We start from the raw sequence: 26,108 nt of genomic DNA, 5'->3' as shown, positions 1-26,108 counted from the left end.
GCAACAATTGGTCTCTACCAGGGACTGACTGATTCAATTTAAAATTGTCAATAGAGTATATTTTACCCCCCAAAAACTGCACAGGATTTTTCCCTCACACCCATCTAGATGTTGACATTGTTCGGATGACCCAGCCACATTTACACATGTATTATGGGAATGTCCAGGCATTAAGCCCTTTTGAGCAGATATCTCTAATTGTATTCATTCGGTCACGACTGTTTCGGTGCCCTTATCTATTGATGTCTGTATACTGGGTCTTGTTCATTTGCTGGCCACATCCAGAGCCATGAGAACTCTAGGATCATTACTATTCCTACGTCTATACTCCTCAACTGAAAATCCCCTCAGACTGCTACATCTAATTTCTGGAAGTCCATAGTAAATAAAATGGTGCCACTGTATAAATATACATATGAGTTTACAGGATGCCCTACTAAATTCTCCAAGGTCTGGGACATTTGGATAAAATGTAAGGAGACGGTGGCTTCCATCACCATGTCCCCCTAGGAATTTATTGTATCAATTCCTTGGTACTGTTAATGGATCACTTCAGAGGGACTAATCCTCCTATTATTTATTGAGCCTTCAGTAGAGTAAATTAATTTGCCTTAGGGCTTTGGTTTCTATACCAATTGTGTTTTGTGTAAAAGTGGATGTAAACCCGATTCATGAAATTTGATCTGGGCACATTTATCTGCCGTGTTTTCGTGTTTGTTATCTCTCTTCAAAGCACTATGTCCCATAGGTTTCTCCTGCTCCGTTCTTCTGATATCCGCCTGATAACTCCTGACAAGTTCTCCGTCACATATGATAAAAGCAGCCTGAGTTTTGTGTTGGGGAGGAAGAAATAAATAGATTAGCAGAGCCCTGAATGATTCAACGATCAGCTCTGAAAGTCTCTACCTATGAGGAGTGGGGGGTTATACAAGCTGTACACGCACTACTTTACATTGTAGCAAAGTGTAATTTCTTCAGTGTTTTCACATGAAAAGATATAATAAAATATTTACAAAAAGGTGAGGGGTGTACTCATATTTGTGACATACTGTATGTAACAGAAACAAATGGCTTTATGTGATCGGTCTGATTTTATGTGTGCTATACACTAGAGACCACTTAGTATTGACGCTTAATATAACACTTGGTTTGAGGGAAAAGAAGATGACTAGAAATCTCTTTTATTATGACATATAATACATAATTTTATCTACTGTATATATGGATCATAATAAACCTTAATACTATATCTGAAACAGATTAAATAAAAGCACTCCTGTGTTCTTGGTTTTCTGAGTTATAACAACAAATTCTAATGGATCCCAAGAAGGCTTTGAAGTTAAAGAATCAAATATACAATCTGAAGACCATGAAATCTCTTTGGGCATAAATATAAATTGTGTTTTGTGTAGTTGCTTTCGTTAATGTCCTTACTTGAGTAAGATTTTTGCCTAATGCATGAAATTCCATTGACATGTACTTTAAATCTATGACCAGAATTAATTCATCCTGGCGCATTGAGTGTATACAGATACTTCTCTAACGACTTACCTGTTTAATGACAGTTCGGACTTAGGACCAGCTCATTGAACTGTACTGTACTATATCATTGTATTGTACAGTACAGTACAGAATTTTCATTTGTGTTCTGTACTTATGCAAATGAAAACAACGTTATTAAGCTGGAGTTTTGTGTTTAGAACTTTTTTTCACAATACAGTACTGTACAGTAGTAAAGAATGCTTAAAATATTGATTTCTTGTGACTCCTTGTTTAACCACTTCCCGCCCGGCCTATAGCGGATTGACGATATCCTGACTGGGCGTCATATGATGTCCAGCAGGATAACATGCTGCCACGCGCCCGCGGGGGCGCGCATCGCGGCGATCGGTGGAGCGGTGTGTCAGCCTGACACACCGCTCCACCGATCTTGGTAAAGAGCCTCCGGCGGAGGCTCTTTACCATGTGATCAGCCGTGTCCAATCACGGCTGATCACGATGTCAATAGGAAGAGCCGTTGATCGGCTTTTCCTCACTCGCGTCTGACAGACGCGAGTAGAGGAGAGCCGAACGGCGGTTCTCCTGACAGGGGGTTCTGTGCTGATTGTTTATCAGCGCAGCCCCCCCTCAGATCATCACACCGGACCACCAGGGATCGCCACTAGGACCACCAGGGAAGGGGCAACATGTGGATGGCCAGGTATGTACCCCATGGCCATCCACATGTGCCCAATGTGCCCAATCTGTGCCAATCAGTGCCCACAAATGGGCACTGATTGGCACCAACATGTTTCAGGTCTGCCCAGCAATGCCACCAATCAGTTTATTCAGTGCCACCAATCAGTGTCATCAGTGCCACCTGTCAGTGCCCATCTGTGCCCATCAGTGCCCATCAGTGCCCACCTATCAGTGCCCATCAGTGCCACCTATCAGTGCCACCCATAAGTACCCATCAGTGCCACCCATAAGTACCAATCAATGCCACCTACGAGGGCCCATCAGTTCTGCTTATGAGTGCCCATCAGTGCCGCATACCAGTGCCACCTATCAGTGCCCATCAGTGCCACCTATCAGTGCCCATCATCAGTGCCCGTCAGTGCCACCTCATTGGTGCCACCTCATCGGTGCCCATCAATGCCACCGTATCAGTGCCCGTCAGTGCAGCCATATCAGTGCCCGTCATTGAAGAAGAAAACGTACTTATTTAGAAAATATTTTAACAGAAACAAAGAAAAACTTGTTTTTTTTCAAAATTTTCGATCTTTTTTTATTTGTTGCGCAAAAAATAAAAACCACAGAGGTGATCAAATACCACCAAAAGAAAGCTCTATTTTTGGGAACAAAATTATAAAAAAATTGTTTGGGTACAGTGTTGTATGACCGCGCAATTGTCATTCAAATTGCAACAGCGCTGAAAATTGGCCTAGGCAGGAAGGTGCCTGGTATTGAAGTGGTTAACAACCAATTTGTTTAACGACTTGGTCATGGGAACAGAACCTGGTCGTTAAGTGAGGAGTACCTGTATGCGATTAATATGCAGGGACTGTCTTTGTTTTCTGTATATCCTCTGTGTACAAAAAATGCCTCCAGCTTCCAGAACATTTCTCTTTGTGTTATGTAAGTCATCAGGTGAAAAAGTACCCAGACACTGGCACTGTAAGTTACTGTCAGTAATAAAAGTTGGCAAACTGTCAGGAAATTAGCTGTATGTAACATCAGATTCCACACATATTTTAGGCTGTCTGTATGTAATATGCCCATATACATTCAGAGACCATGCAGAGTGTCAACTGCAAGTTTCAAAGCCTCAGAAATAAATTTTGTACCCTAGAAAGGAAATGCCCCCAACCATCACAGAGTCCACGGGACTTTCCCAAGATTTTAGAACAATGCCAGTGTCCTGAAGGTATGAGCTGCCTCTCAGACCTAAACACTCATTCCAGCACCCAACTCCAACTGTTTGAACAAATTGTCCTGTGGTGCGATCTCAAGCCTGACACATATAGCAGGTGCCTAGTTCCTGTGGCAGGAGGAGGTCAAGAGAGAGCAGCAGTGCTGGACACTCTCTGCAGTGCAAGGTAGGTGCTTTACCCCTACAGACCATCAATGTCTTTCCCCCACGCCCACTGTTCACCAAATCCCACCTCCACCGAATGTTTTTTTTTCTTCTTTTTATCACCCTACTGACACTAAGGCCCCTTTCACACTGGGGCGGTAGGGGGCGTCGGCGGTAAAACAGCGCTATATTTAGCGCTGTTTTACCGCGGTATTCGGCCGCTAGCGGTGCGGTTTTAACCCCCCGCTGGCGGCCGAAAAAGGGTTAAAACCCCTCGTATAGCGCGGCTATAGCCGCGGTATTACCGCGGTATAGCCGCGCTGTCCCATTGATTTCAATGGGCAGGAGCGGTTTAGGAGCGGTTTAGGAGCGGTGAATACACCGCTCCTTCACCGCTCCAAAGAAGCGGCTGACAGGAGATTTTTTCTTCTCCTGCCAGCGCACCGCTTCAGTGTGAAAGCCCTCGGGCTTTCACACTGAACAAACAGCGGAGGCTGTTTAGGGGCGGTTTGCAGGCGCTATTTTTAGCGCAATAACGCCTGCAAACCGCCCCAGTGTGAAAGGGGTCTAAGGCTGAGTTCACTCTATTATCACTGCATTAACACAAGTGTGTTGCATTAAAGCAGGTCTTTTACTTGTATAAAAAAATGTATAGAAAACTTCTGCATTCACCATACACCAACCAATTTCACTGACAGCGGTACCACAAAGTGTACACCAACCTTGCAAAATTATGTAAAAATAAATTGCACTGTATTACAATTTAGGCTCGATTCACACCTATGCATGTTGCTTTTGAGCGTTTTTGGAGTTTTTTTTGTCATGCTTGCCACGTTTTTGAGCAACGTTTTTGTAGCCTTTTCCTTTTTACAGCGTTTTTGCGGCGTTTTTGCCACGTTTTGCATTTTTTTTTTCAGTTTTTTTTTAGACTGTATACAGTCTAAAAAAAAAAAAAAAAAAGCATCAAAAATGCTGTAAAAACACTGCAAAAATGGTGCACTTGCGTTTTTGATGCTGGTCCATAGAATTCTATTACATGCAAAACGCAGCATTTTGCATGAAAAAAAGTCCCTGACCCTTTCCAAAAATGCAGAGGTACAAAAAGGCATTGATGTGAACATGTTCCATAGGAACCCATGTTAAAAAATTCCCATGCATTTCTGCAAAATGCAAAATGCATCAAAAAACGCGCTAGTGTGAATGGAGCCTAAGGGGGGATTTGATCAACATGTACAAATATATAAGGGGTCCATATAGTGAACTTGGTTTTAAGCTATTCACTTTACAGTCAACACAGAGGACAAGGGGGCACTCTTTACGCCTAGAGGAAAAGAGATTTCATCTCCAAATATGGAAAGGTTTCTTCACTGTAATGCCCCGTACACACGGTCGGACTTTGTTCGGACATTCCGACAACAAAATCCTAGGATTTTTTTCCGACGGATGTTGGCTCAAACTTGTCTTGCATACACACGGTCACACAAAGTTGTCAGAAAATCTGATCGTTCTAAACGCAGTGACGTAAAACACGTACGTTGGGACTATAAACGGGGCAGTGGCCAATAGCTTTCATCTCTTTATTTATTCTGAGCGTGCGTGGCACTTTGTCCGTCGGATTTGTGTACACGCGATCGAAATTTCCGACAACGGATTTTGTTGTCGGAAAATTTTATATCCTGCTCTCAAACTTTGTGTGTCAGAAAATCCGATGGAAAATGTGTGATGGAGCCTACACACGGTCGGAATTTCCGACAACAAGGTCCTATCACACATTTTCCGTCGGAAAATCCGACCGTGTGTACGGGGCATAAGAGCTGTGAAAATGTGGAATAGACTCCCTCCAGAGGTGATTCTGGCCAGCTCAGTAGATTGCTTTAAAGTGGAGTACCACCCACTTTTACAACTCTTCAGCATCCCTCACTAAACTGTGCACTGCAAACGAATTGGATATTTTAAATTTTTTTTTCTTAGCACCTACTGTATATCTGCTGTATTCATTTTTCACTTCCTCCTCCCTGGCCGCGGCTCATCGCATCATTTCCTGTTTGCAATGCCTTCTGGGAAGGGGCGGCAACTTCCTTGCTATGGAAACCTGACCTGAAATCTATTACACTGCTTGTGCTGCACTGAGCATGTGCGAGATCTGCAAGGATGAGATCCAGGAAGAAATACAGTGTGGCTTCAGATGCCCACACTTAAGATGGCCACGGCCTGCTGTAAGTTTATAAAATAACAAACTGCTGCTATAAACAAACAAAACAGACCTTAGTTTACAGACTAACTTTACTAGAATACTTTAAGCTTGTGTATTATAGGGGTATTTTTATTTAAAAAGTATAATTTTGGCCGGAACACCACTTTAAGAAAGGCCTGGATACTTTCCTAAATGTACATAATATAATTAGGTACTGACATTTATAGGTAAAGTTGATCCAGGGAAAATTCGATTGCCTCTCGGGGGATCAGAAAATAATTTTTTCCCCTGCTGTAGCAAATTGGATCATGCTTTGCTGGGGTTTTTCGCTTTCCTCTGGATCAACTGTGGGTATAGGATTGGGTATATGGGATTGTATGATATTATTTTTTATTTATTTATTTTTATGGTTGAACTAGATGGACTTGTTTCTTTTTTCAACCTGACTAACTATGTATGTAACTACAATATATAAATCAATCCAATATACATATAAAATATCAAAACTGTCTGCGAAATCGTGCACTTATTAATCAAAAATCAAACATCAATTAAAGTTGGTTTAGTGGATTATTTAAAGTTGATTAAAACACAGAGTTAAGCTTTAATATGAATTTTTATAAGAATTTTTTTGGAAAAATTATTTCACAAAACAATTGAGTGCGTGCACTTTCTGTACATTTAATACTACAAAAAGGTTTGTAATAAGTAGACTGTAAGTTATGGTCATACAAAATCCTATAGCAAGAAATAAGCAGCTCCATCATTGAGATCTTCATTCTCAAAAAAAACATTATTTCTACTATATTTGGTTTCTTTGGAAATGGGTATTATTCAAAGCCATGAAGTATACAATTGAGCCCTGAATCTCTTTAACAGACCCTATAAATTCACCTGGGCCACAGCCCTACCTTATTTGGGGATCCACCTCCTTATACAAACTCCAAATATCCTTCCGTACTTAAAATGGATGTAAACCCTCACATATAACCAGTGAAGTGAACAGCCTCAGATGATACAGGGATGAAATAAATCTCCCTACATGAGTTTTACATGTATATCTGCTGTCTTCATCTTTGTATCTTTAGAAAGTGCACATCTGTTCAGCACTGGGATTGGATTATTGGCATACAGACAAGACAGCTGATTAGAGGAAAGGCACCCCCCACTCTACATTGGCAAAGGAAGGAAGTAATGTACAGAGCTCTGCCCTGAATAGAGCAGCACTCTGCTAATCTATTTATAGCATCCTCCCACTACACAAACTTCAGGCTGCTTTTATCTCCTGTGTTGGAGAACTTGTCAGAAGTTATCAGGCTGATAACAGAGCTAAAAGAAACACATGGGACTTTGGAGAGAGATAAGTAAACACTACAGACATATGTGCCCAGCTCAGATTTCATGAATTGGGTTTACATCCACTTTAAATAACTGTCAGGCTTGCTTTCTGCCTGGTAATCTCCCACAATATCCTGGTTTAGTTGGTATATATTTAATTAGAGTGTCAAACATACCCAAAATTCTTTACTATTTCAGGGTCCATACCTAGCCAGTAGCCACATCTTATGAACACAGCATGAGAAAATATTGAAAGTCAACATGCACTCCAGTAGGCCAAGAATAGCCAGCAATATCCTATATCATTGAAAACCTGCTGGAGGCCTAGGCATTCCCAACCTTAGCAAATACTTTGCAGCAGCACAAATAGTGTTCTTCTCACGCAACCAGTGAATTGCCCCTAAGGATGGATGTACCGGGGCATTGTGGAATGCACACCATCATCAATCTACAAGCTTATTTGGCTATCTTTTACAGACACATCTTCCAATGAGGACCTGACTTTGAAATAGGATGAAGTTATATTCTCTAGTCTCACCTTCTCCATTAACCCATTGCTGGCATAGTAAATTGTCCCCTATTTGCCCCTGCCCAAAAAGAACCGCTGGCTTTCCATTGGTAGACTACTAAAGGATTTCATTTGTATATAAATTTGTCCCATTTCTGTTTTCAGATACTGAAGTACAGTGCCTTGTTAAGTATTCATACTCCTTGAAATTTTCCACATTTTGTCATGTTACAACCAAAAACGTACATTTATTTTATTGGAATTTTATGTGATAGAGATAGACCAATACAAAGTGGCACATTGTGAAGTGGAAGGAAAATGATAAATGTTTTTCAAAATGTTTTACAAATAAATATCTGAAAAGTGTGGCATGGCATTTGTATTTAGCCCCTTTTACTCTTATACCCCTAACTAAAATCTAGTGGAACCAATTGCCTTCACAAGTCTAATTAGTAGATAGAGTCCACCTGTGTGTAATTTAATCTCAGTATAAATACAGCTGTTCTGTGAAGCCCTCAGAGGTTTGTTATAGAACCTTAGTGAACAAACAGCACTATGAAGGCTAAGGAACACACCAGACAGGTCAGGGATAATGTTGTGGAGAAGTTTAAAGCAGGGTTAGGTTATAAAAAATATTCCAAGCTTTGAACATATCACGGAGCACTGTTCAATCCATCATCCAAAAATGGAAAGAGTATGGCACAACTGCAAACCTACCAAGACGTGGTCGTCCACCTAAACTGACAGGCTGGGCAAGAAGAACATTAATCAGAGAAGCAGCCAAGAGGCCCATGGTAACTCTGGAGGAGCTGCAGAGATCCACAGCTCAGATGGGAAGAAGTCTCATTTGCAATTTGTGAGAAGCCAGGTGGGGGACACTGCAAACATGTGGAAGAAGGTGCTCTGGTCAGATGAGACCAAAATTGAACTTTTTGGCCAAAACGCTATGTGTGGCAGAAAACTAACACTGCACATCACCCTGAACACACCATCCCCACCATAAAACATGGTGGTGGCAGCATCATGTTGTGGGGATGCTTTACTTCAGCAGGGACAGGGAAGCTGGTCAGAGTTGATGGGAAGATGGATGGAGCCAAATACAGGGCAATCTTAAAAGAAAACATGTTAGAGTCTGCAAAAGACTTGAGTCTGGGGCGGAGGTTCACCTTCCAGCAGGACAACGACCCTAAACATACAGCCAGAGCTACAATGAAATGGTTAAGATCAAAGCATATTCATGTGTTAGAATGGCCCAGTCAAGGTCCAGACCTAAATCCACCAAACATTAAAAACTTTAGAGGAGGGCCATAGCCCAAATTCTGGGAATCTATTAATATTAATTAATTAACCCGATATGTCCTTTCGGACAGGGTACCTACGCAACTAAATAGCAATCTAGAAATCAATGTAGAGGTGACCTTTTCAGAACACCTCACCTTACATGAGTTTCATAAGGAGAACCAACCATGGGATGTAGAAAAAATGAACTGTATTGAAAAATATTCACCAATTAGCAAAAAGTATATTGGGTAAAATAGCCCATATATCCAGACACCAATGATTAAAAACAGTGGATAATGTTGTCACACACACATCACAACAGGGCCTGCAATCTCACATACATGCGTAGTGCATTCAGTCTCTCATTATAATTGCCCAAAACCGGATCCGGGGATAAGGTAGGGGGACCGGAGTCCCTGCACTGTGCAAAGCTAAATTGAGGTAAATGCACGGTGGGGGCCACTTGGATTCTACTCCACAATCCTTTGGGTAACCCACTATCATATCAACAGATCAACGGACTGGGGAGCAGCCTAAAAGAGGCTAAACTGGGTTGAATAGTCCCATCTGGGACTTGTCATCCAGGAGGGACTGTCTGCAACATGGTAATTCAAAGTCCACTAACATGTACCCTCCTAACTAGAGGCAATCTTCTGGCACTTCAAGTGATACACCATATAATTGTTTGCCATAGGGCTTGTGAGAGAATCACACTGGTAGAACCAGACCATGAACAGTTCATTGAGCATAGCAATCAGGATTACCGATGGATTGGCCTCGAGCCAATTATGGTACTTCACAGTTCCTCGATTGAATCCTCCTAGTTGGTTTTCATTAGCCTGGTGTTGTTACAGGAAATTGGCCCATAACTGGTATATGTGAGCAATAAGACCTAAATCCAACTGGGAATCTGTGGCAAGACTTGAAAATTGCTGTTCAAATTGCTGTTCACAGACGCTGTGCGTCCAATCCGACAGAGCTTGAGCTATCTTGCAAAGAAGAATGTGCAAAAATGTCACTCTCTAGATGTGCAAGGCTAGACATATGCAAATACACGCCACACTTTTCAGATATTTATTTGTAAAAAATTGTGAAAACCATTTGTCCTTCCTCTTCACAATTATGTGCCACTTTGTGTTGGTCTATTATATAAAATCTCTGTAAAATACATTTACATTTTTGGTTGTAACATGACAAAATGTGGAAAATTTCAATGGGTATGAATACTTTTTCAAGGCACTGTAATTGGAGGGAAGGCAATCATATTTATATGCTTTTGGACAAGTTAAGAGTTTTTCAAAACCATAGGAAAAAAATCAATCCTTGTCAAAGCATCATGTAAATGGTTTATATGTATTGCTTTTTGTTCTGTTTTACTGTTATCTGACACTTTTAGACCTTACCTGTGCTCTTTGCATCATTTCATCTGCTGTACCAAATCTTTCCTCTAACACACAGCGCAGGTGCTGAGACTCAAACTCTAGCTGCTGACGGATCAGGTCAATCTGCATTGAGAACTGAACATACAAATGGTGATCAGAGAGAACTGTGAAGAGTAGATACCCATCCCTTTAAAATCACTTTCAGGGACCCATTGTTGCTGAACTGCACAATATGGTAAAACACAACTGGCAATTGACAACTGTGGTTCACTTCATTAGCATTACTATATATACTTATAGTATTTACAGTTTACTAATATAATCTATTACCTTTAAATATTACAGTTTATAGTTGTTTGTATCTTAGTGGAAAAGTACACAGACCCAATTTCTTAAATTTTAGGATAGAGTGGTTAAGAGTTATCGCCTCTATCAGGTTTTTGTCCCTGACAAAGCTTGACAAAGATTCTAACCCTCTAAATTTAATATGTGCATGATATTTTTGATATACTTTTTATAAAGATCACCATGCATACCGTTTCCACTTGGGGCAGCTCCTCTAAGCGCTTGGACAGACTTTGAAGTTGGGAGTAATACCATAGTTTCTCTTTTTCTTCTTTGTCTATTTCTCCCAACAATAGAGATCTGGGAAAATAAATCATTGTTTTAGATAAGCTATTTGTGGACTGACAGACTTCTAGCTACTCTCTTAATATTCATGCTGAACAATTTGATTGTTGTTAGACATGTGCATGCCGGAAAATTTTGTTTAGTTTCATTTTCAAATGCATTCCTTAATTGAAGAATTCATTGCGGATGCATTTGTTAATAGACCCTATTAGTTTTTGGAATTTGTTTCATATCTTCAGTATTTTGTTAATTTCATTCCAAAAAGCCTTGTTGTTAAGAAGCAGGACGCCACATCCTTAACAACCGTGACTCATCTACTGTCAGCGGGATTCTCTGCCGTCAGCAGAATGTAAACAAAACAAGTGTTGGTTAGGAACTCCACATCGTAATTGAAAAAGAGAAACTAAATATCTTAGTTCTGGTATGGGTTTTTAGGAGAACCCCAGCCAAAATAGAAAAATGGAATGGGCACCCCTAAAATCCATACCGGACACTTATCCGAGCATGCAGCCTGGGCAGGCCAGGAAAGGGAGGCGGATGAGCTAGCCCCCCCCAAACCTACATGGGAGGGGCTCGAGGCACCTTGTCCCCATGTCGATAAGAACAAGGACCTCTTCCCCACAACCCTGGTCTGGTGGTTATGTGGGTACGGGGTGACTTATCAGACTCTGGAAGCCCCCTTAAAAAAAAAAAAAGCCCCAGAAATAGATCCAACATCAATCACGATGAATGCCTGCTGGCCAATAAACACGACCAGTCTTGTGTCCCGTCACTCACTGAATGACAGGTAAACATGGGGGTGGGTTCACCTAGGTTTTTTAATAAAGCGCTTGTCAAAAACTGTCTCTGTGTTTTTTTTTTACTTTTGACCTTTTACTATGTACCCCATACTCATTCACTTAGAGGGGGCAAAGATCTGGGGGCCACCTTGTTAAAGGGGACTTCCAGGATTCCGATAAGTCATCCCTAATCACTGGGCCAGTGTTGTGGGGAAGAGGCCATCACCTCATTAACATGGAGGGGGGCACTCGTCTGCCAGGCTGCATGTTCAAATAAGGGTCTGGTATGGATTTTGGGGGGGACCCACGTTGTTGTTTTTTTTCTAACCGGCACTTGTTTTGTTTACATTCTGCTAACAGTGGGGAATCCTGTTCACAGCAGATGAGTCATGGTTGTTAAGGACACAGCGGCCACCCACGCCTTAACAACCACCTTCTTAATGAATCTGAATGATTCAAATAAATCTGAAAATATCAATATAACTTTTTTGGGATTTGTTCAGATTCATTACTATGCCCATTTGGAAGTTTGGATACAGCCGAATCTCCGAAAATTTAATTTTAAAGCCCCGTACACACGGGCTGAATGTTGGGAGACAAAAGCCAATTAAAAAAAAAAAAAGGCTGACATTCGGCAAGTGTGTATGTCAGTCTGTCCAACAGAAGCCAGCTGTTCAGCCGGCTTCTGACAGACGTGCATGCTGGAAAACCAGCAGCCAACCGACTCCCGATCATCGCTCTCAGCCAGTGGCAGAAAACTCTGATCCAAGTTTTCTGGTGGGGGGGTCGTCCCTCTGTCAGAACACAATAGCTCAGCGGGGGGAGATCGCTGAACTAACCTGGCATTGTTAGTACAGCGGCTCCCGACCAGAGCTGACAGTTTTTCTTTGTGCAACCCAGCGGGTTTAAAAAAACTGTTAGTGTGTACCCGGCTTTAGTCCGAAAAACTAATCTGAACAAACTGAATCGCACATGTCTAGTTGTTGTCGAACATACTATCAATGCCAGAGAATTTTAAATATTTTTAAAAAGACTTTAGATGTGCTAGAGCTTTCTACTCCAGCATTTAATAACAAATGTTTTTAAGGAATTGATCAAAATTTGTATTCATAGCAAATCTTTGAAGCATAAAATGATACTAAAGTCTTGTTTTTTTCGCCTTTAAAAATAACAAACATGTCATACTTACCTGCTCTGTGCAGTGGTTTTTCACAGAGCAGCCCAGATCCTCCTCTTCTTGGGTCCCTCTTTGGTACTCCTGGCCCCTCCCTCCTGTTGAGTGCCCACACAGCAAGCAGCCTGCTGTGGGGGCACCTGAGCTGAGTCGCAGCTTTATGTGTCCATTCAGACATGGAAAATACGGCCCCGCCCCCTCTCTCTCCTCATTGGCTCACTGACTTTGATTTACAGCAGCGGGAGCCAATGGCGCTTTGTTGCTGTCTCAGCCAATGAAGAGGGAGAGTCCGGACAGCCAAGACTCTCATGCAACATCACTGGATTGAGATGGGGCTCAGATAAGTATTAGGGGGGCTGAGGGGGGCTGCTGGACACATGGTCAAGACTTTTTAGTAATTTGTTTGTTATTGTTTGACTTTGATGCGAATAAGAGTTGTATTTCTATATAGGAGCTTATGCATGTTGGTGTGTTTTTCTACTTATGTTACTATTTTGCAGTGCATACTAGCACATTATGCCATTAACTTCCAGGGGACTTTCTACTGCTTTGACATACATCTAAAACCAATAAAAAGTTATTTGGATAAATTAAATACGTTTTGGATAAGGTATAGAAGGGTTAAAACCCCTGCCAAGGTTTTTCTTTGCCATCTGTGTCTCCTCAGAAAAATTTCCCTTCACTTTACTGGACACAACACCCTCTTACACAGCTGTCACCCCACCAAGTGTCCCCATTAGAAGACTTGCCCTTGTTCCAGTGACAACTCAAAATTTGGGATTTTTCATCACTTTCAGATTGTGATAATGGTCACCGGAACAAATTGGAAAGGTAGCCTCCCCAGTCAGGTCACAGACAGCAGTAAAACCTGACAAGGTTTCTAATGCTTTCACACTCCAAACAAAGCTAAATCCAAATACACCAACTTTCTATAGTAAGTATATTATACATGTTAGTGCCTGTCAGTTTTTACTTTTGAAGATGTTTTCTTGTATAATACAGAAAATTACATTTTGTAGCTTTTCTAAATTAGCTATTTTCTCACCTTTCCCTTTCCAGTTCTGCTTTTAAAGTCCCAATCGAACTACCCTCTGCCCTTTCTTTCTTCTGAGGATTATTTGATTGCTGAGATGATGCTGCAGAAGCCCGGCCCAGGATCACTGAGGTATCAGAAGAACCAGCGGTTGCATATTGATTGTATAAACCATGGGCATCACCTTGCAGAGAATAAATGTGGGTTAAATTCTTTTAACTCTTTTATTTTTTAAGCCTGCAAATCAAATGATATCTAGCATAATAAATTGACTCTAAAAAGAAGATGTCAAGACTACTCAACAAATAAAGAGTCAATCATTCATTTTTTTAAACTCCTGGTTTGTGATAGTAAAAGATAGCATTGCCAATTGCTGATTTGTACAGCAGAGGTGTACTGAAGTCCCACCATCTTTACTTTTAAACCTTCCCCGGTTGCATTCAGTCTGACATCAGGAGTGGGGGAGCATGAGTATAAAAGATATTTTCTCTGCATCTTTTGCACTTAAACAATATCAGCTAATTCATTCAATTTTGTATGGAATTTGAGCTTCTGATTCCAAGGTTTGGTTCGTGGGAGGTTAATTGAATTCTGCCTGAAGTCTGAAAATTCCAAACTTAAAAATGAACCCCACTGAAGTCTGTTGGGGATGAATCTTGATAATCAGTTGGGGCATTTTCATGGCTAATAGTCAAGAGATCATCAAAAAAGGGCACGCTTAGTTGGGCACTGCCATAAGGGACATGTACTAATGCAAAAAAGAAGAAACCTCCTTTTAATGCAACTTTGAGGGCGACATGGGCAAAACACCAATCCTTCAGTTTACATATTTGGAAGATGCCTTTAACCTGTATGTGGTGTTATAGAACAGGATGATTTTCACAGACAAGATCAGCAACACCATGTTTGTATTACATACTTTAGATGTGTACTTGATTTATCTTGGCTTAACAACATGTACATGTAAGTGAAGGTACAATCACTCCCCTCCCCTGCCATGTGTCCTGCACTTACCTGTTCCTCCCTGGTGCCTAAAACTTCCATAGCAGGTGTCAGGATGAAGTGAGAGATCAGCAAACACCAGTTGTTAAGAAAGAACCCTGATGTGCTTAGCTCTGAAGAATTCCTGATTCTATATTGTACACATTGTACAGTGGCTGGACAGTATGCAAGCAGCTTCTTTAAGCTGCAATTTAGGAGGGAGAGCTGAGGCAGGGTTTATCTTAAAAAAAAATAATGTATTTTTCAGACACAATAGCCACAGATATTCTACAGTGGCTGTACGGTATGTAAGCAGATTTATCAGGCCTCAATGTAAGAAGGGGAGACAAGGCAGGTTTTATCATAAAATTAACATTAGAGTGTAATATTTCAGTGACAATTGCCACAAATGCTGGGGGAGGGCAGGGATGGATGGACAAAATAATAAAATAAATAAAAGCAGGCTAATAACTTGTGAAAGGGGGATAACTACATGAGCTGAAATGATTGCAGGTCCAAAGCCAGCTTTTTTTGCGAAGATGACACTAAAACTCTGGGCATGGGGTGATTTAGGGACATTTCCTTCTTCCTCTCCAGCAAAAGATTCCTGCCTGGTCAAAGAGGCTGCTAGACACAGGGGAGTGGGGCTAGGTTATTTCTGACAAGGTTCAAGGCTTCACTTCCCCACTCAACATGGCTCCAAGCTATATGCAAGTCTCTGAAATCCAAGTTGAGACATCCCTTCCTATCACTAAAGACTGCATCCACTGCAAGTGGTCCCCTGCTGCACGCTGTAATTCCTCTTGACAGTCCGTATGTGACTGCAGGACACAAAAGTGACATAGGGGCTGAGGGCTGAAATTTTAAGTTTGAAACAGTTTATTGCACAAATATGCTGAGAGTTGTTTTAAACAAACCCTAAATTGAGCCTATATAACAAAATCTACCCCAAAACACTATACCTCTAGTTTACTGCATACCCACTTCACCCTGCATCGTTTGTTCCGGGTGTATGCAGGTCTCCTTCTAAAATTAAAAATGGCAGAGGTCCCAGCAACAGAATTGGCTTTGGTTAACAACATAGGCTAATCACAACATAGCAGCAGTATAAAGTGGAAAGTCCACCTGCTGGCTGCAAGCGATAATTAGGAAATATTCATATGCAATATTTATATTTAGATGCGTTAAAAAATGACAAAAATATTTTGAAAAATTGTATCTTCGGTTTCCTAGATATAAAAAACACAAAATATTTATTTGCATAATTACATATTTACCAGATTTAAAATAACTAAATTATAAACATTATTATTTTTCACACATAAACATATTAAACAATGGTATTTATTACTGCAAAGTGCAACTGGTTAATAAGAGTGATTGGGTAGAAAAATGCAGATGAAAAGTCAAGAGCTGAAGGGAATCCTTTTGTCTGTAATACATATTTGAACCTACATACTGTTCATTGTATCTCAAGCTATCCTGTTAATTTACACTACTTTTTTACCTTTCATCTGATCCAGTATGTCACATTGACTTGCCGATGTGCCAACATCATGTTCAAGCTTGCCCTGAAGATGTTTAAGGACCTCCTAAAACAAACAAAATAAATACATGCGTAAACTAAACTAAAATTAAATCTTACAAGTTTAACTATCTTTCTATTTAGAGGTTTTTCATACAAAGAATAGGTCAACTTTACTGAATCTCCGATCATGCCAGAGGGAGATGAATACATCGCTAGCCATTTCAGTGGTGCCCAGTTCATGGATGAAATATCCTTTCAAGTGTCAAAACCCTAACAACAGTGCTTTGTAAAGAAAAGGAAAAGAATCTATTCCTATACATAAAAGTTTTTTAATGCTATTCAAACCGTCATAATTCACACACTTTTAACTTTAACACTTAGAGATGTATCTAAAAACTAACCAACATATCATCAATATAATTAATAACGCAAAAATGAGCATGCCAGAGCTTGTAAACTTTTGTCCAGAGCCATTCTGCTCAGCATGATTAATGATTACCCCACTGCCCTTGTTTTGAGGCACAGTTCCACCATCTCCTCTAGAGAAGAGCTTGGCTTTCGAGTTACTGAAAGATAAAGGAATCCAATGGATAATTCATCCTACTGTACCTTAGTATATAAATACACACTCAATGGCCACTTTATCAGGTACACCTTGCTAGTACTGGATTGGACCCCCTTTTTCCTTCATAATTGCCTTAATTCTTTGTGGCATAGATTCAACAAGGTGTTGGAAACATTCCTCAGAAATTTTGGTCCATATTGACATGATAGCATTACGCAGTTGCTCCAGATTTGTCGGCTGCACATCCATGATGCGAATCTCCACCACATCCCAAAGGTGCTCTATTGGATTGAGTTTTGATGACTGTGGAGGCCATTGGAGTACAGTGAACTCATTGTCTTGTTCAAGACACCAGTGGTGAGGTGATTTGAGCTTTGTGACATGGTGCATTATCCTGCTGGAAGTAGCCATCAGAAGATAGGTACACTGTAGTCATAAACAGATGGACATGGTCAGCAACAATACTCAGTTAGGCCGCGGCGTTTAAATGATGCTCAATTGGTACTAAGGGGCCCAAAGTGTGCCAAGAAAATATCCCCCGCACCATTACACCACCACCACCAGCTTAAACCATTGATACAAGGCAGGATGGATCCATGCTTTCATGTTATTTACGCTAAATTCTGACCCTACTATCTGAATGTCGCAGCTGAAATTGAGACTCATCAGACCAGGAAATGTTTTTTCAATCTTCTATTGTTCAATTTTGGTGAGCCTAGGCGAATTGTAGTCTCAGTTTCGTAATAAGTAATGGCAAAGTTTAGTTACATAGGGGTTGATTTACTAAAGGCAAATCCACTCTTCACTGAAAAGTGCACTTGTAAGTGCAGTCGCTGTAGATTGCTGTAGATCTGAGGGGAAGCTCTGAAATGAGGGGAAGCTCTGCTGGTTTTATCATCCAATCATGTGCAAGCAAAAGTTTTTTATTTTTTGTTTGTTTTTTATTTTCCTTGCATTTCCCCTCAGATCTACAGCGACTGCACTTCCAAGTGCACTTGCAGTGCACTTGTAGTGCAAAGTGGATTTTCCTTTAGTAAATAAACCCCATAGTGTTTCAGTATAAGAGTAAGGCTAGCCACAGATGGATCTTTTTTTTTTGATCAGAGAGCCATCCACACAAGCAAGGTGAATAGAGGAATCCTCCCCGCTAAACTATTGTATTCTAACAGCGGGAATCATTCACTGTCAAAATACACTGATCAGCACTGCAGTTGAATGGCTGCATGCGCTGATCGAATGAAAATTTTCCAACAGTCCCATTCGAGAGAAGCCAATCATTAGACTGACTTCTCTCGAGATGGAATGGCCATAGATGAATCAAAATTCAGCCTATCCTTGCTGAATCTGACAATTTTTGATCCAACTATGGCAGCTTAAGTCCAAACATTACAATTAGTTGCTAAACTGAGCCTTGCTAAATATTTTTTCCATTTTGGGTAGATACTGAAATAATCACCAACCCAACAGTTTATTAAAATGCTTGAGGGCTCTGGAAGTGAAACCTCTTATCCAAGTTCCCAAGTCTGCCGACTCCTGGGATGGGGTCTACATTCTATTTGAAACATTATGGAGATTATGTTAGCATAAGGAAAGTACAACAGAAAGCGAGCAATTCCATGATGGGGAATGTCTAATTCTGGTCCAGTGAATGAAGGAGTCCCCAGAATTTATAAGAAAGCAGTATCTGATTCAATCTGCCAACATGTCAGATCTGATGTTCTAGTTTTGTGTTGACTGTTCAATATTTTTTTTCTGTTTTACTATAATACAGAAATGTCTGGGTGTTTTCTGTTCGTGTCTTTCAAATTAATCATATCACTGAAGTCAGATAGCCTCCAAACATATATTCTTTTTAAGTGATTTTTTTGTTCACAAATGAACATCGTTCAGCCGTCCCCTCTGTCCATTAATTGCTCATGTGAGCTAACTTAATGGTTCTGGAAAAAGTAATGCATATTCCACTATCTGCTACTGTACTAAGTGCTCATTAATAGTAACCATTAGCTTTCTCTAAGAAAAAAACAATATCATGAGTGATGGAGGTGTGTTACTATTCTGGGACAATCTATGCTCTCATGTTCATAAATTATTCTTTACAAGTATGACTTCTCTAACAAGACATACCTTATATCAATGGTCCCCAACCTCCCAGCACCAAGAACCAGCCTCGTGGAAGATAACCCAATCCACGGACTAGGGGGAATGGGGTTGTAGCCTGTCACCTCACCTGCCACTCACATATTTATTTGCAAATTTTTGTTTGTATGTCTTTGGCTGACCACATAAGCTCAATATATTATTAATATGAGAAAACAGTATTAATATTATTATTGTTTTTGAAGAAAAAATATATTTTTTTAAATCTTTATTTGTATTTGTTTGGCTGATCACATGAGCTCTATTTACTCTTATTGATAATATTAAATCATGTAATCAGCCAAACAGATACAAATAAAGATTTTTAAAAAATACTTTTTTTCCAATAATAACTTCTCTCATAATAATAATAATAATAATAATAATAATAATAATACAATATTAAGAATTTTTCCATAACAATAATGATAGATTGAGCTCATGTGGTGAGCCAAACAGATACAAATAAAATTCTAAATTATATATACATTGGCTGAGTGACGTGACTGCAGAAAGGGAAGGGAGAGGTGGTACTGGGAGAAGGGGAGCAGGTGCCCTTTGGTCGTGGGAGGTTGGCAGTGCAGGTTGTACTGGCTCGTTATCTTGGCATCATAACTCTTGCCAGACCACTAGGCAATAGACCCCAACAGGGATTTAGATTGCTTGCATCCACAGCCCACAGCAGGGCCCCACCGATGACCCAACGAGACGTGAAGCCCAGGAGGAAAAACAGGCAGCTGCCAATAAAGATTGAGCCTTGCTCATCCGCCGCCCACCCCCACACTGTGCTGCCTGGCCCCAAGCAAGCCTTGGATTGGCGGCGGTCAGCGACCGGGGGGTTGAAGACCTTTCCCTTTTATATCACACTGGCAAATGGGGTTTTAGGCAAATTTATATATAAGCAATATATACTAAAGCAATATTTAGCATTAAACCCCTCTCAGATTTTTTTTTTTTTGCCGCCTCTGTCCCAGAGACACAAGAGGAAGTGAAAGGAAATGGAAGGGACATCTCTTATAAGGGTGCCTTTACACTGGCAGTTTTAACCATGTCTGGGCACAGTTCGCTCCCTTGGTGTGGTTCACCTGTGTACAGTGGGTGCTCCAAACCATGCCTGGAGACAAGGTGGTCCTTGGCATGGTTCACTTGTGGTCCAGAACGGTCCACTTCAGTGTGAATGCAAACCGTGCCAGAATACAGAACTCTTCATAGATGACTGAGCACAGAAGCACAGGAATCATGGCGGTCTGGAAGTAAGTGCACCTAGAAACTTTAAAGTACAATGTGAGTGCAGATTAGCGGAGGACTGGGGAGAGTGATAATCAAACTCAGGCATGGTTCAATTTAACCATCACTAGACCCCACTAGATGATTTCACCTTACTTCCTGTTGCATTAACATCTGTAACGTTTTGGATTTCCCATCAGTTTCTTTCCTGGTCCCAATTTCAGAATGCTGATCGAGGTAGATAAAATTTAGCAGATTCTTGTTGTTGAGAAACACTTGTTAATAATCTGCTATTATATATGCAGAATAAGGCTTTGTTAGGACATTTTCTAATTTGTTACACTGATACACAGACTAAACAACTGTTGTGTGTATGCCTCATATCAGCATCTATATTTAGGTATGCTAATTATGTTACACAGTCATATTGTTGGCAGATTTTGCTGCAGTTAGTTTTTTTTTCCTTCGGGTTTTATATGTCTGCAAAGAAAAGGTGATTTAAAACTGTATCAAAAACAAAAAATTGCAGCTAACCAGTACTTACCGTACTTGTGGTTGTGGTGGCTGCATTCGTTTTCCTTTTTTAGGCTTTTTTTCCTTTATTTTCACCTGGTGATCCAACCAGTAAGTCTATTGCTTTAATTTAATATTTAAATTCCACTCAATTTACCAGGCCAAGTCGTCCAGCAAAATTGTCAATTGGGGGGTTGGGAAAAACCATTTAACAGTGAGGGAAATGCTTACAATGGTCAGCTTTAATTTATTTATATAAAACCTTTATCCCAAAAGGATAAGAAAAGTGTTGCTATAACTGCTCAAAAAAGCGTTAGCTGGAGTTCGGCTTTAAGGTGTAACTAAACCCTCCTATCCTTTACAGCCAAGGAATTTGCCATTTTAGTACCTGTTTGATCTGTTGTCATAGTACTGCATATGTGATCAGCTATGACACAAGCCATTTGATGGCATGACAGTTTGGTTGAAAGCTAACATAAGCTCAATAGTAACTGTGGCGGTAGCAGGCCCTGGCAGTAAATCGCCACTAGTTTTAGCGCTGCTTTACCGCTGTTATGGCGTCGCTTTTCATCCGCTAGCGGCGCACTTTTATCCCCTGCTAGAGGCCGAAGAAAGGGTTAATAGCGCTCGTGCTGCTGAAGCGCTTTGCAGGCACTTCGGCAGCGCTGCCCATTCATTTCAAATGGGCAGGGAGTTTTGGGAGCGGTGTACACACCGCTCCCGCATCGCCCAAAGATGCTGCTTGCAGGACTTTTTTTCCCGTCCTACAAGCGCAACATCCTGTGTGAAAGCACTTGGGCTTTCACACTGGGGTGGCTTGAGAGGCACTTTTCAGGTGCTTTACAGATGCTATTTTTAGCGCTAAAACACCTGAAAAGCGCTCCAGTGTGAAAGGGGTCTAACAGCTATCATTCATGGCATGCCTTGAATGTAATTGCTTTGGTAAACAGGTAAATTGGTGGACTTAAAGGATAAGTTCACCGTTTAACAAAAAATAATGTTTCTATGCAGAAACACCTCAGATACACACTCATACCTGAACTCTCATTTCAGAATGTCACTATCTTCTATGGGCTGCGAATTTGTAATGCAATGCTCCAAACTTGCACAGGACCCTTTTTAGAAATGCAGTCAAAATGCAGTGTGGTTGAATCAAATGTATGTGAACCACCTCCATCAGAACACACGCTACCTGGCCTGTCATGCGAATCAGTATCGTATCACAAATCGCATATGGGTGAACCAGGGCTTAAAGTGGTTGTGAAGTCAGTGCTCAAAATTACTGCCAGCCCCTCTGCTATTACAAACTACACTACACAGTGTTTGTGTTTTTTTTAATTCTGCAGCTAAATACCTTTTTTCACATCGCTGATGTCAGCCGGGTGGTCACATGACTGCACATCGGTGATGTTAAATAAGTTATTTAACTGCGGAATTTAAAAGAAACCACCTACACTGTGTAGTAAATCTTGCTATAACAGAGGGGCTGGCAGTAATTGTAATCACTAACTTTACTGCTACACGGAATGGCGGCAGGAGGGGAGGGGAGGGGTGGGTTTTTCAATTGGCTCACACACTAGGAAGTGACAGGCAGGGGGAGAGAGGTGAAGAGGGAGAGACTCTAAACACTGAGGGCTGACGGAGGCACGGCAACTGACCACAGTATCATGGATCAGCAGCCATGAATACCGTGATCAGCACACCTAGGGGGATACAGGAACAGGCAGGATCAACCAGGTATTTTACAGCATACAACAGGACAAATGACACTGCATAAGCACTATGTGGTTTAACATGCTTTAAAGGAACAGGATCTTTTTTTTTTAGGGTTACAACCACTTTAATCTACTGCATCTATTATTGCCATCTCCCAAATTGACAATGCTGCTGTCCAAAGGTGGATCTGTTGCTCCTCCATCCATGAAGACCCTAACACAGAAAGTATGTTACTGGCTGGATTACCAGGTGAAAATAATATAAGTAAAAAAAAAAAACGAATGCAGCAACCAACTTTAATGATTGGTAAGCTGCAGTATATTAAAGGTTTGTTTTTGTTTTATTACTGCTTATTACTGCAGCAAAATCTGCAATCTATGCACGTGGCCTGCAAGTGCACATGGACTGCGAGTGCACATGGGCTGCGAATGCAGATGGACTGCAAGTGCATGTGCACTCGCAGCCCACCTGCACTCGCAGTCAACGTGCACTCGTAGCCCACGTGACTCACAGTCCACGTGCACTCGCAGCCCACATGTACATACAGTCCTGTGTATTGTATTGTTGAGTACCGGTGTATTGTTGCGTATTAGTGTCAGGAAGCTAGTTGTTACCTGGCAGGTGCCGGGCAGGGGCCAGCACAGAGGCGGGTGGAGACAAAGAGGTGCAGGCACTAGAAATGAGTAGATAGGTGACAGTTAGGAAAGGTTAGAGGGGAAAGTGCCAGGGAGGCCGATCCTGGGCTGGAACATCCCAATAAGTTTGCTCCATTGAGTGACATTGGTGAAACCAGTCAGGGACCGGCACTGTTGGAGCTGAGGTACTCCCCTAGCTGCCAGGGGAAGAACTCCTCCAGTGAGAGTGAGGGGGAAGCGAAGGAAAAGGAAAGACAGATTCTGGTGTTAGGGGACTCAATTCTCAGAAGGACAGAGAGGGCAATCTGTGACAAAGACCTTTAGCGCCGAACTGTATGCTGTCTACCGGTCACAGATCTGGTGGACAGATTACTGGGACCAGCACTGTAAGGAGGGGTTTGGGTTCCTGAAGAAATGGGCCGACTTCTCAGTCGGTCACCAGTTCTATAGAACAGATGAACTGCACCTAAAGGAGGAGGGTGCAGATCTGCTGGGAGTGAAGATGGCCAAAAAGTTCGAGGGGCTTTAAAACTAGGCGACGGGGGGAGGGTCCAGAGGTAGAGATAGTCAGTGCGGAACATATTCCAGAGGGTAGTAATGGGGGCATTAGTGGTAGGTTGACTAAAGTACATACCCCCAAGGTAATTATAGTAACAAGTCCTATTTGCAATCTCAGAACACCCAATAAGAGGACAGTATGCGACCAGTCTAAACTACGTGGCATGTTCACCAATGCCAGGAGCCTGGCGGACAAGATGGGATAACTAAAGTTACTGTTGATACTGTAGTATGAGGAGGATTTAGATTTTGTCGGAATTTCAGAGACTTGGTTCAACAGCTCTCATGATTGGCTGGCAAGCATTCAAGGGTATTTCCTTTATCGCAGGGATAGAGAGGATAAAAAAAGGGGGAGGGGTATGCCTGTATATCAAGATTAGTGTACAAGTTAATGTGAGAGATGACATCACTAAGGGAGCTAGGGAGGAGGTGGAATCCTTATGGGTAAAGCTCCAAAGGGATGAAACTAAAGTGAAAATAATACTGGGAGTATGTTTTAGGCCCCCTAACCTGAGGGAGGAGGGGGAGACGGACCTACTATCACAATTTGGATTAACAGCAAGGATGGGAAGTGTCATCATAATGGGGGATTTTAATCATCCAGACATAGACTGGGAGGAAGGAACCGTGCATTCGTCTAAGGCTCGCCAGTTCCTAAATGTCTTACAGGACAATTTCATGGGTCAGATGGTAGATGCACCAACTAGAAACAAAGCGTTACTAGACCTACTGATTATCAACAATACAGACCTGATCAGGGATGTGGAAATAAGGGGCAATTTAGGAAACAGCGATCACAGGTCAATTAGCTTCAGTATAAAACACACAAATAGGAAACATAAGGGGAATACAAAGACACTGAATTTCAAAAGAGCCAAATTTCCTAAACTACAAGCCTTGCTAGAAGATGTAAATTAGGATAAAATCTTAGGAACAAAGAACACGGAGGAGAGATGGGTTTGCTTTAAGAGCATATTAAATAAGGGCATTAGCCAGTGCATCCCATTGGGAAATAAATTTAAAAGAACGAACAAAAGTCCTGGATGGCTTAACTCCAATGTAAAAATGCATATAAAAGCAAAGGAGAGGGCCTTCAAGAAATATAAGGCTGAGGGATCATCATCCGCATTCAGACTTTACAAAGAATGCAACAAGAAATGTAAGGGTGCAATTAGGGCGGCTAAGATAAAACACGAAAGAGAGAGAGCAAAAAAAATTCCAAGAAGTTCTTTAAGTATATAAACAGTAAAAGAGGGAGGAAAGACCTTATTGGCCCCATAAAGAATGATGAAGGGAATCTGGTTACTTAGGATGGAGAGATGGCGAAGGTATTGAATTTATTCTTCTCCTCAGTTTTCACAAGAGAATTGGAGGGCTTGAGTAACCAAAACTGCAGTGTTTATCCTCATGACACATCTCAGGAAGCACCCTCATGGCTAACAGAGGACAGAATTAGAAATAGACTTGGAAAACTTAACATTAATAAGTCACCGAGACCAGATGGCTTGCACCCGTGGGTCCTTAGGAAACTCAGTCAAGTAATTGCCAGACCATTGTTCCTAATTTTTACTGACAGTCTACTGACTGGAATGGTACCGACTGATTGGATAAAAGCTAATGTAGCACCAATATTTAAAAAAGGGCCAAAATACATCCATGGGAACTACAGACCAGTTAGCTTAACATCAAGATTATGCAAGCTCTTGGAGGGGATGAGGGAATATACAGTGGGGACGGAAAGTATTCAGACCCCCTTCACTTTTTCACTCTTTGTTATATTGCAGCCATTTGCTAAAATCATTTAAGTTCATTTTTTTTCCTCATTAATGTACACACAACACCCCATATTGACAGAAAAACACAGAATTGTTGACATTTTTGCAGATTTATTAAAAAAGAAAAACTGAACTATCACATGGTCCTAAGTATTCAGACCCTTTGCTGTGACACTCATATATTTAACTCAGGTGCTGTTCATTTCTTTTGATCATCCTTGAGATGGTTCTACACCTTCATTTGAGTCCAGCTGTGTTTGATTATACTGATTGGACTTGATTTGGAAAGCCACACACCTGTCTATATAAGACCTTACAGCTCACAGTGCATGTCAGAGAAAATGGGAATCATGAGGTCAAAGGAACTGCCTGAAGAGCTCAGAGACAGAATTGTGGCAAGGCACAGATCTGGCCAAGGTTACAAAAACATTTCTGCTGCACTTAAGGTTCCTAAGAGCACAGTGGCCTCCATAATCCTTAAATGGAAGATGTTTGGGACGACCAGAACCCTTCCTAGAGCTGTCCATCCGGCCAAACTGAGCTATCGGGGGAGAAGAGCCTTGGTGAGAGAGGTAAAAAAGAACCCAAAGAGCACTGTG

The 26,108-nt window shown here is 41.2% G+C and overlaps 1 protein-coding gene across 1 annotated transcript in view; it reads right to left on the bottom strand.

Moving 5' to 3' along the window:
* Positions 1–26,108, bottom strand: part of APC2 (APC regulator of WNT signaling pathway 2) — a 121,216-nt gene that overhangs the window by 47,435 nt on the left and 47,673 nt on the right. The window contains exons 4-7 of the mRNA XM_073596700.1: positions 16,364–16,448; positions 13,888–14,059; positions 10,796–10,904; positions 10,281–10,394 (exon numbers count right to left, since the gene is read on the bottom strand). Coding sequence (XP_073452801.1) covers positions 10,281–10,394; positions 10,796–10,904; positions 13,888–14,059; positions 16,364–16,448 — 480 coding nt within the window. The remainder of the gene's footprint in view (positions 1–10,280; positions 10,395–10,795; positions 10,905–13,887; positions 14,060–16,363; positions 16,449–26,108) is intronic.

The sequence above is a fragment of the Aquarana catesbeiana genome, linkage group LG01 (genome assembly GCF_042186555.1).
Source record: "Aquarana catesbeiana isolate 2022-GZ linkage group LG01, ASM4218655v1, whole genome shotgun sequence".
NCBI classification, from domain to species: Eukaryota; Metazoa; Chordata; class Amphibia; order Anura; family Ranidae; genus Aquarana; species Aquarana catesbeiana.
This window is presented reverse-complemented; position numbering and strand designations above follow the sequence as displayed.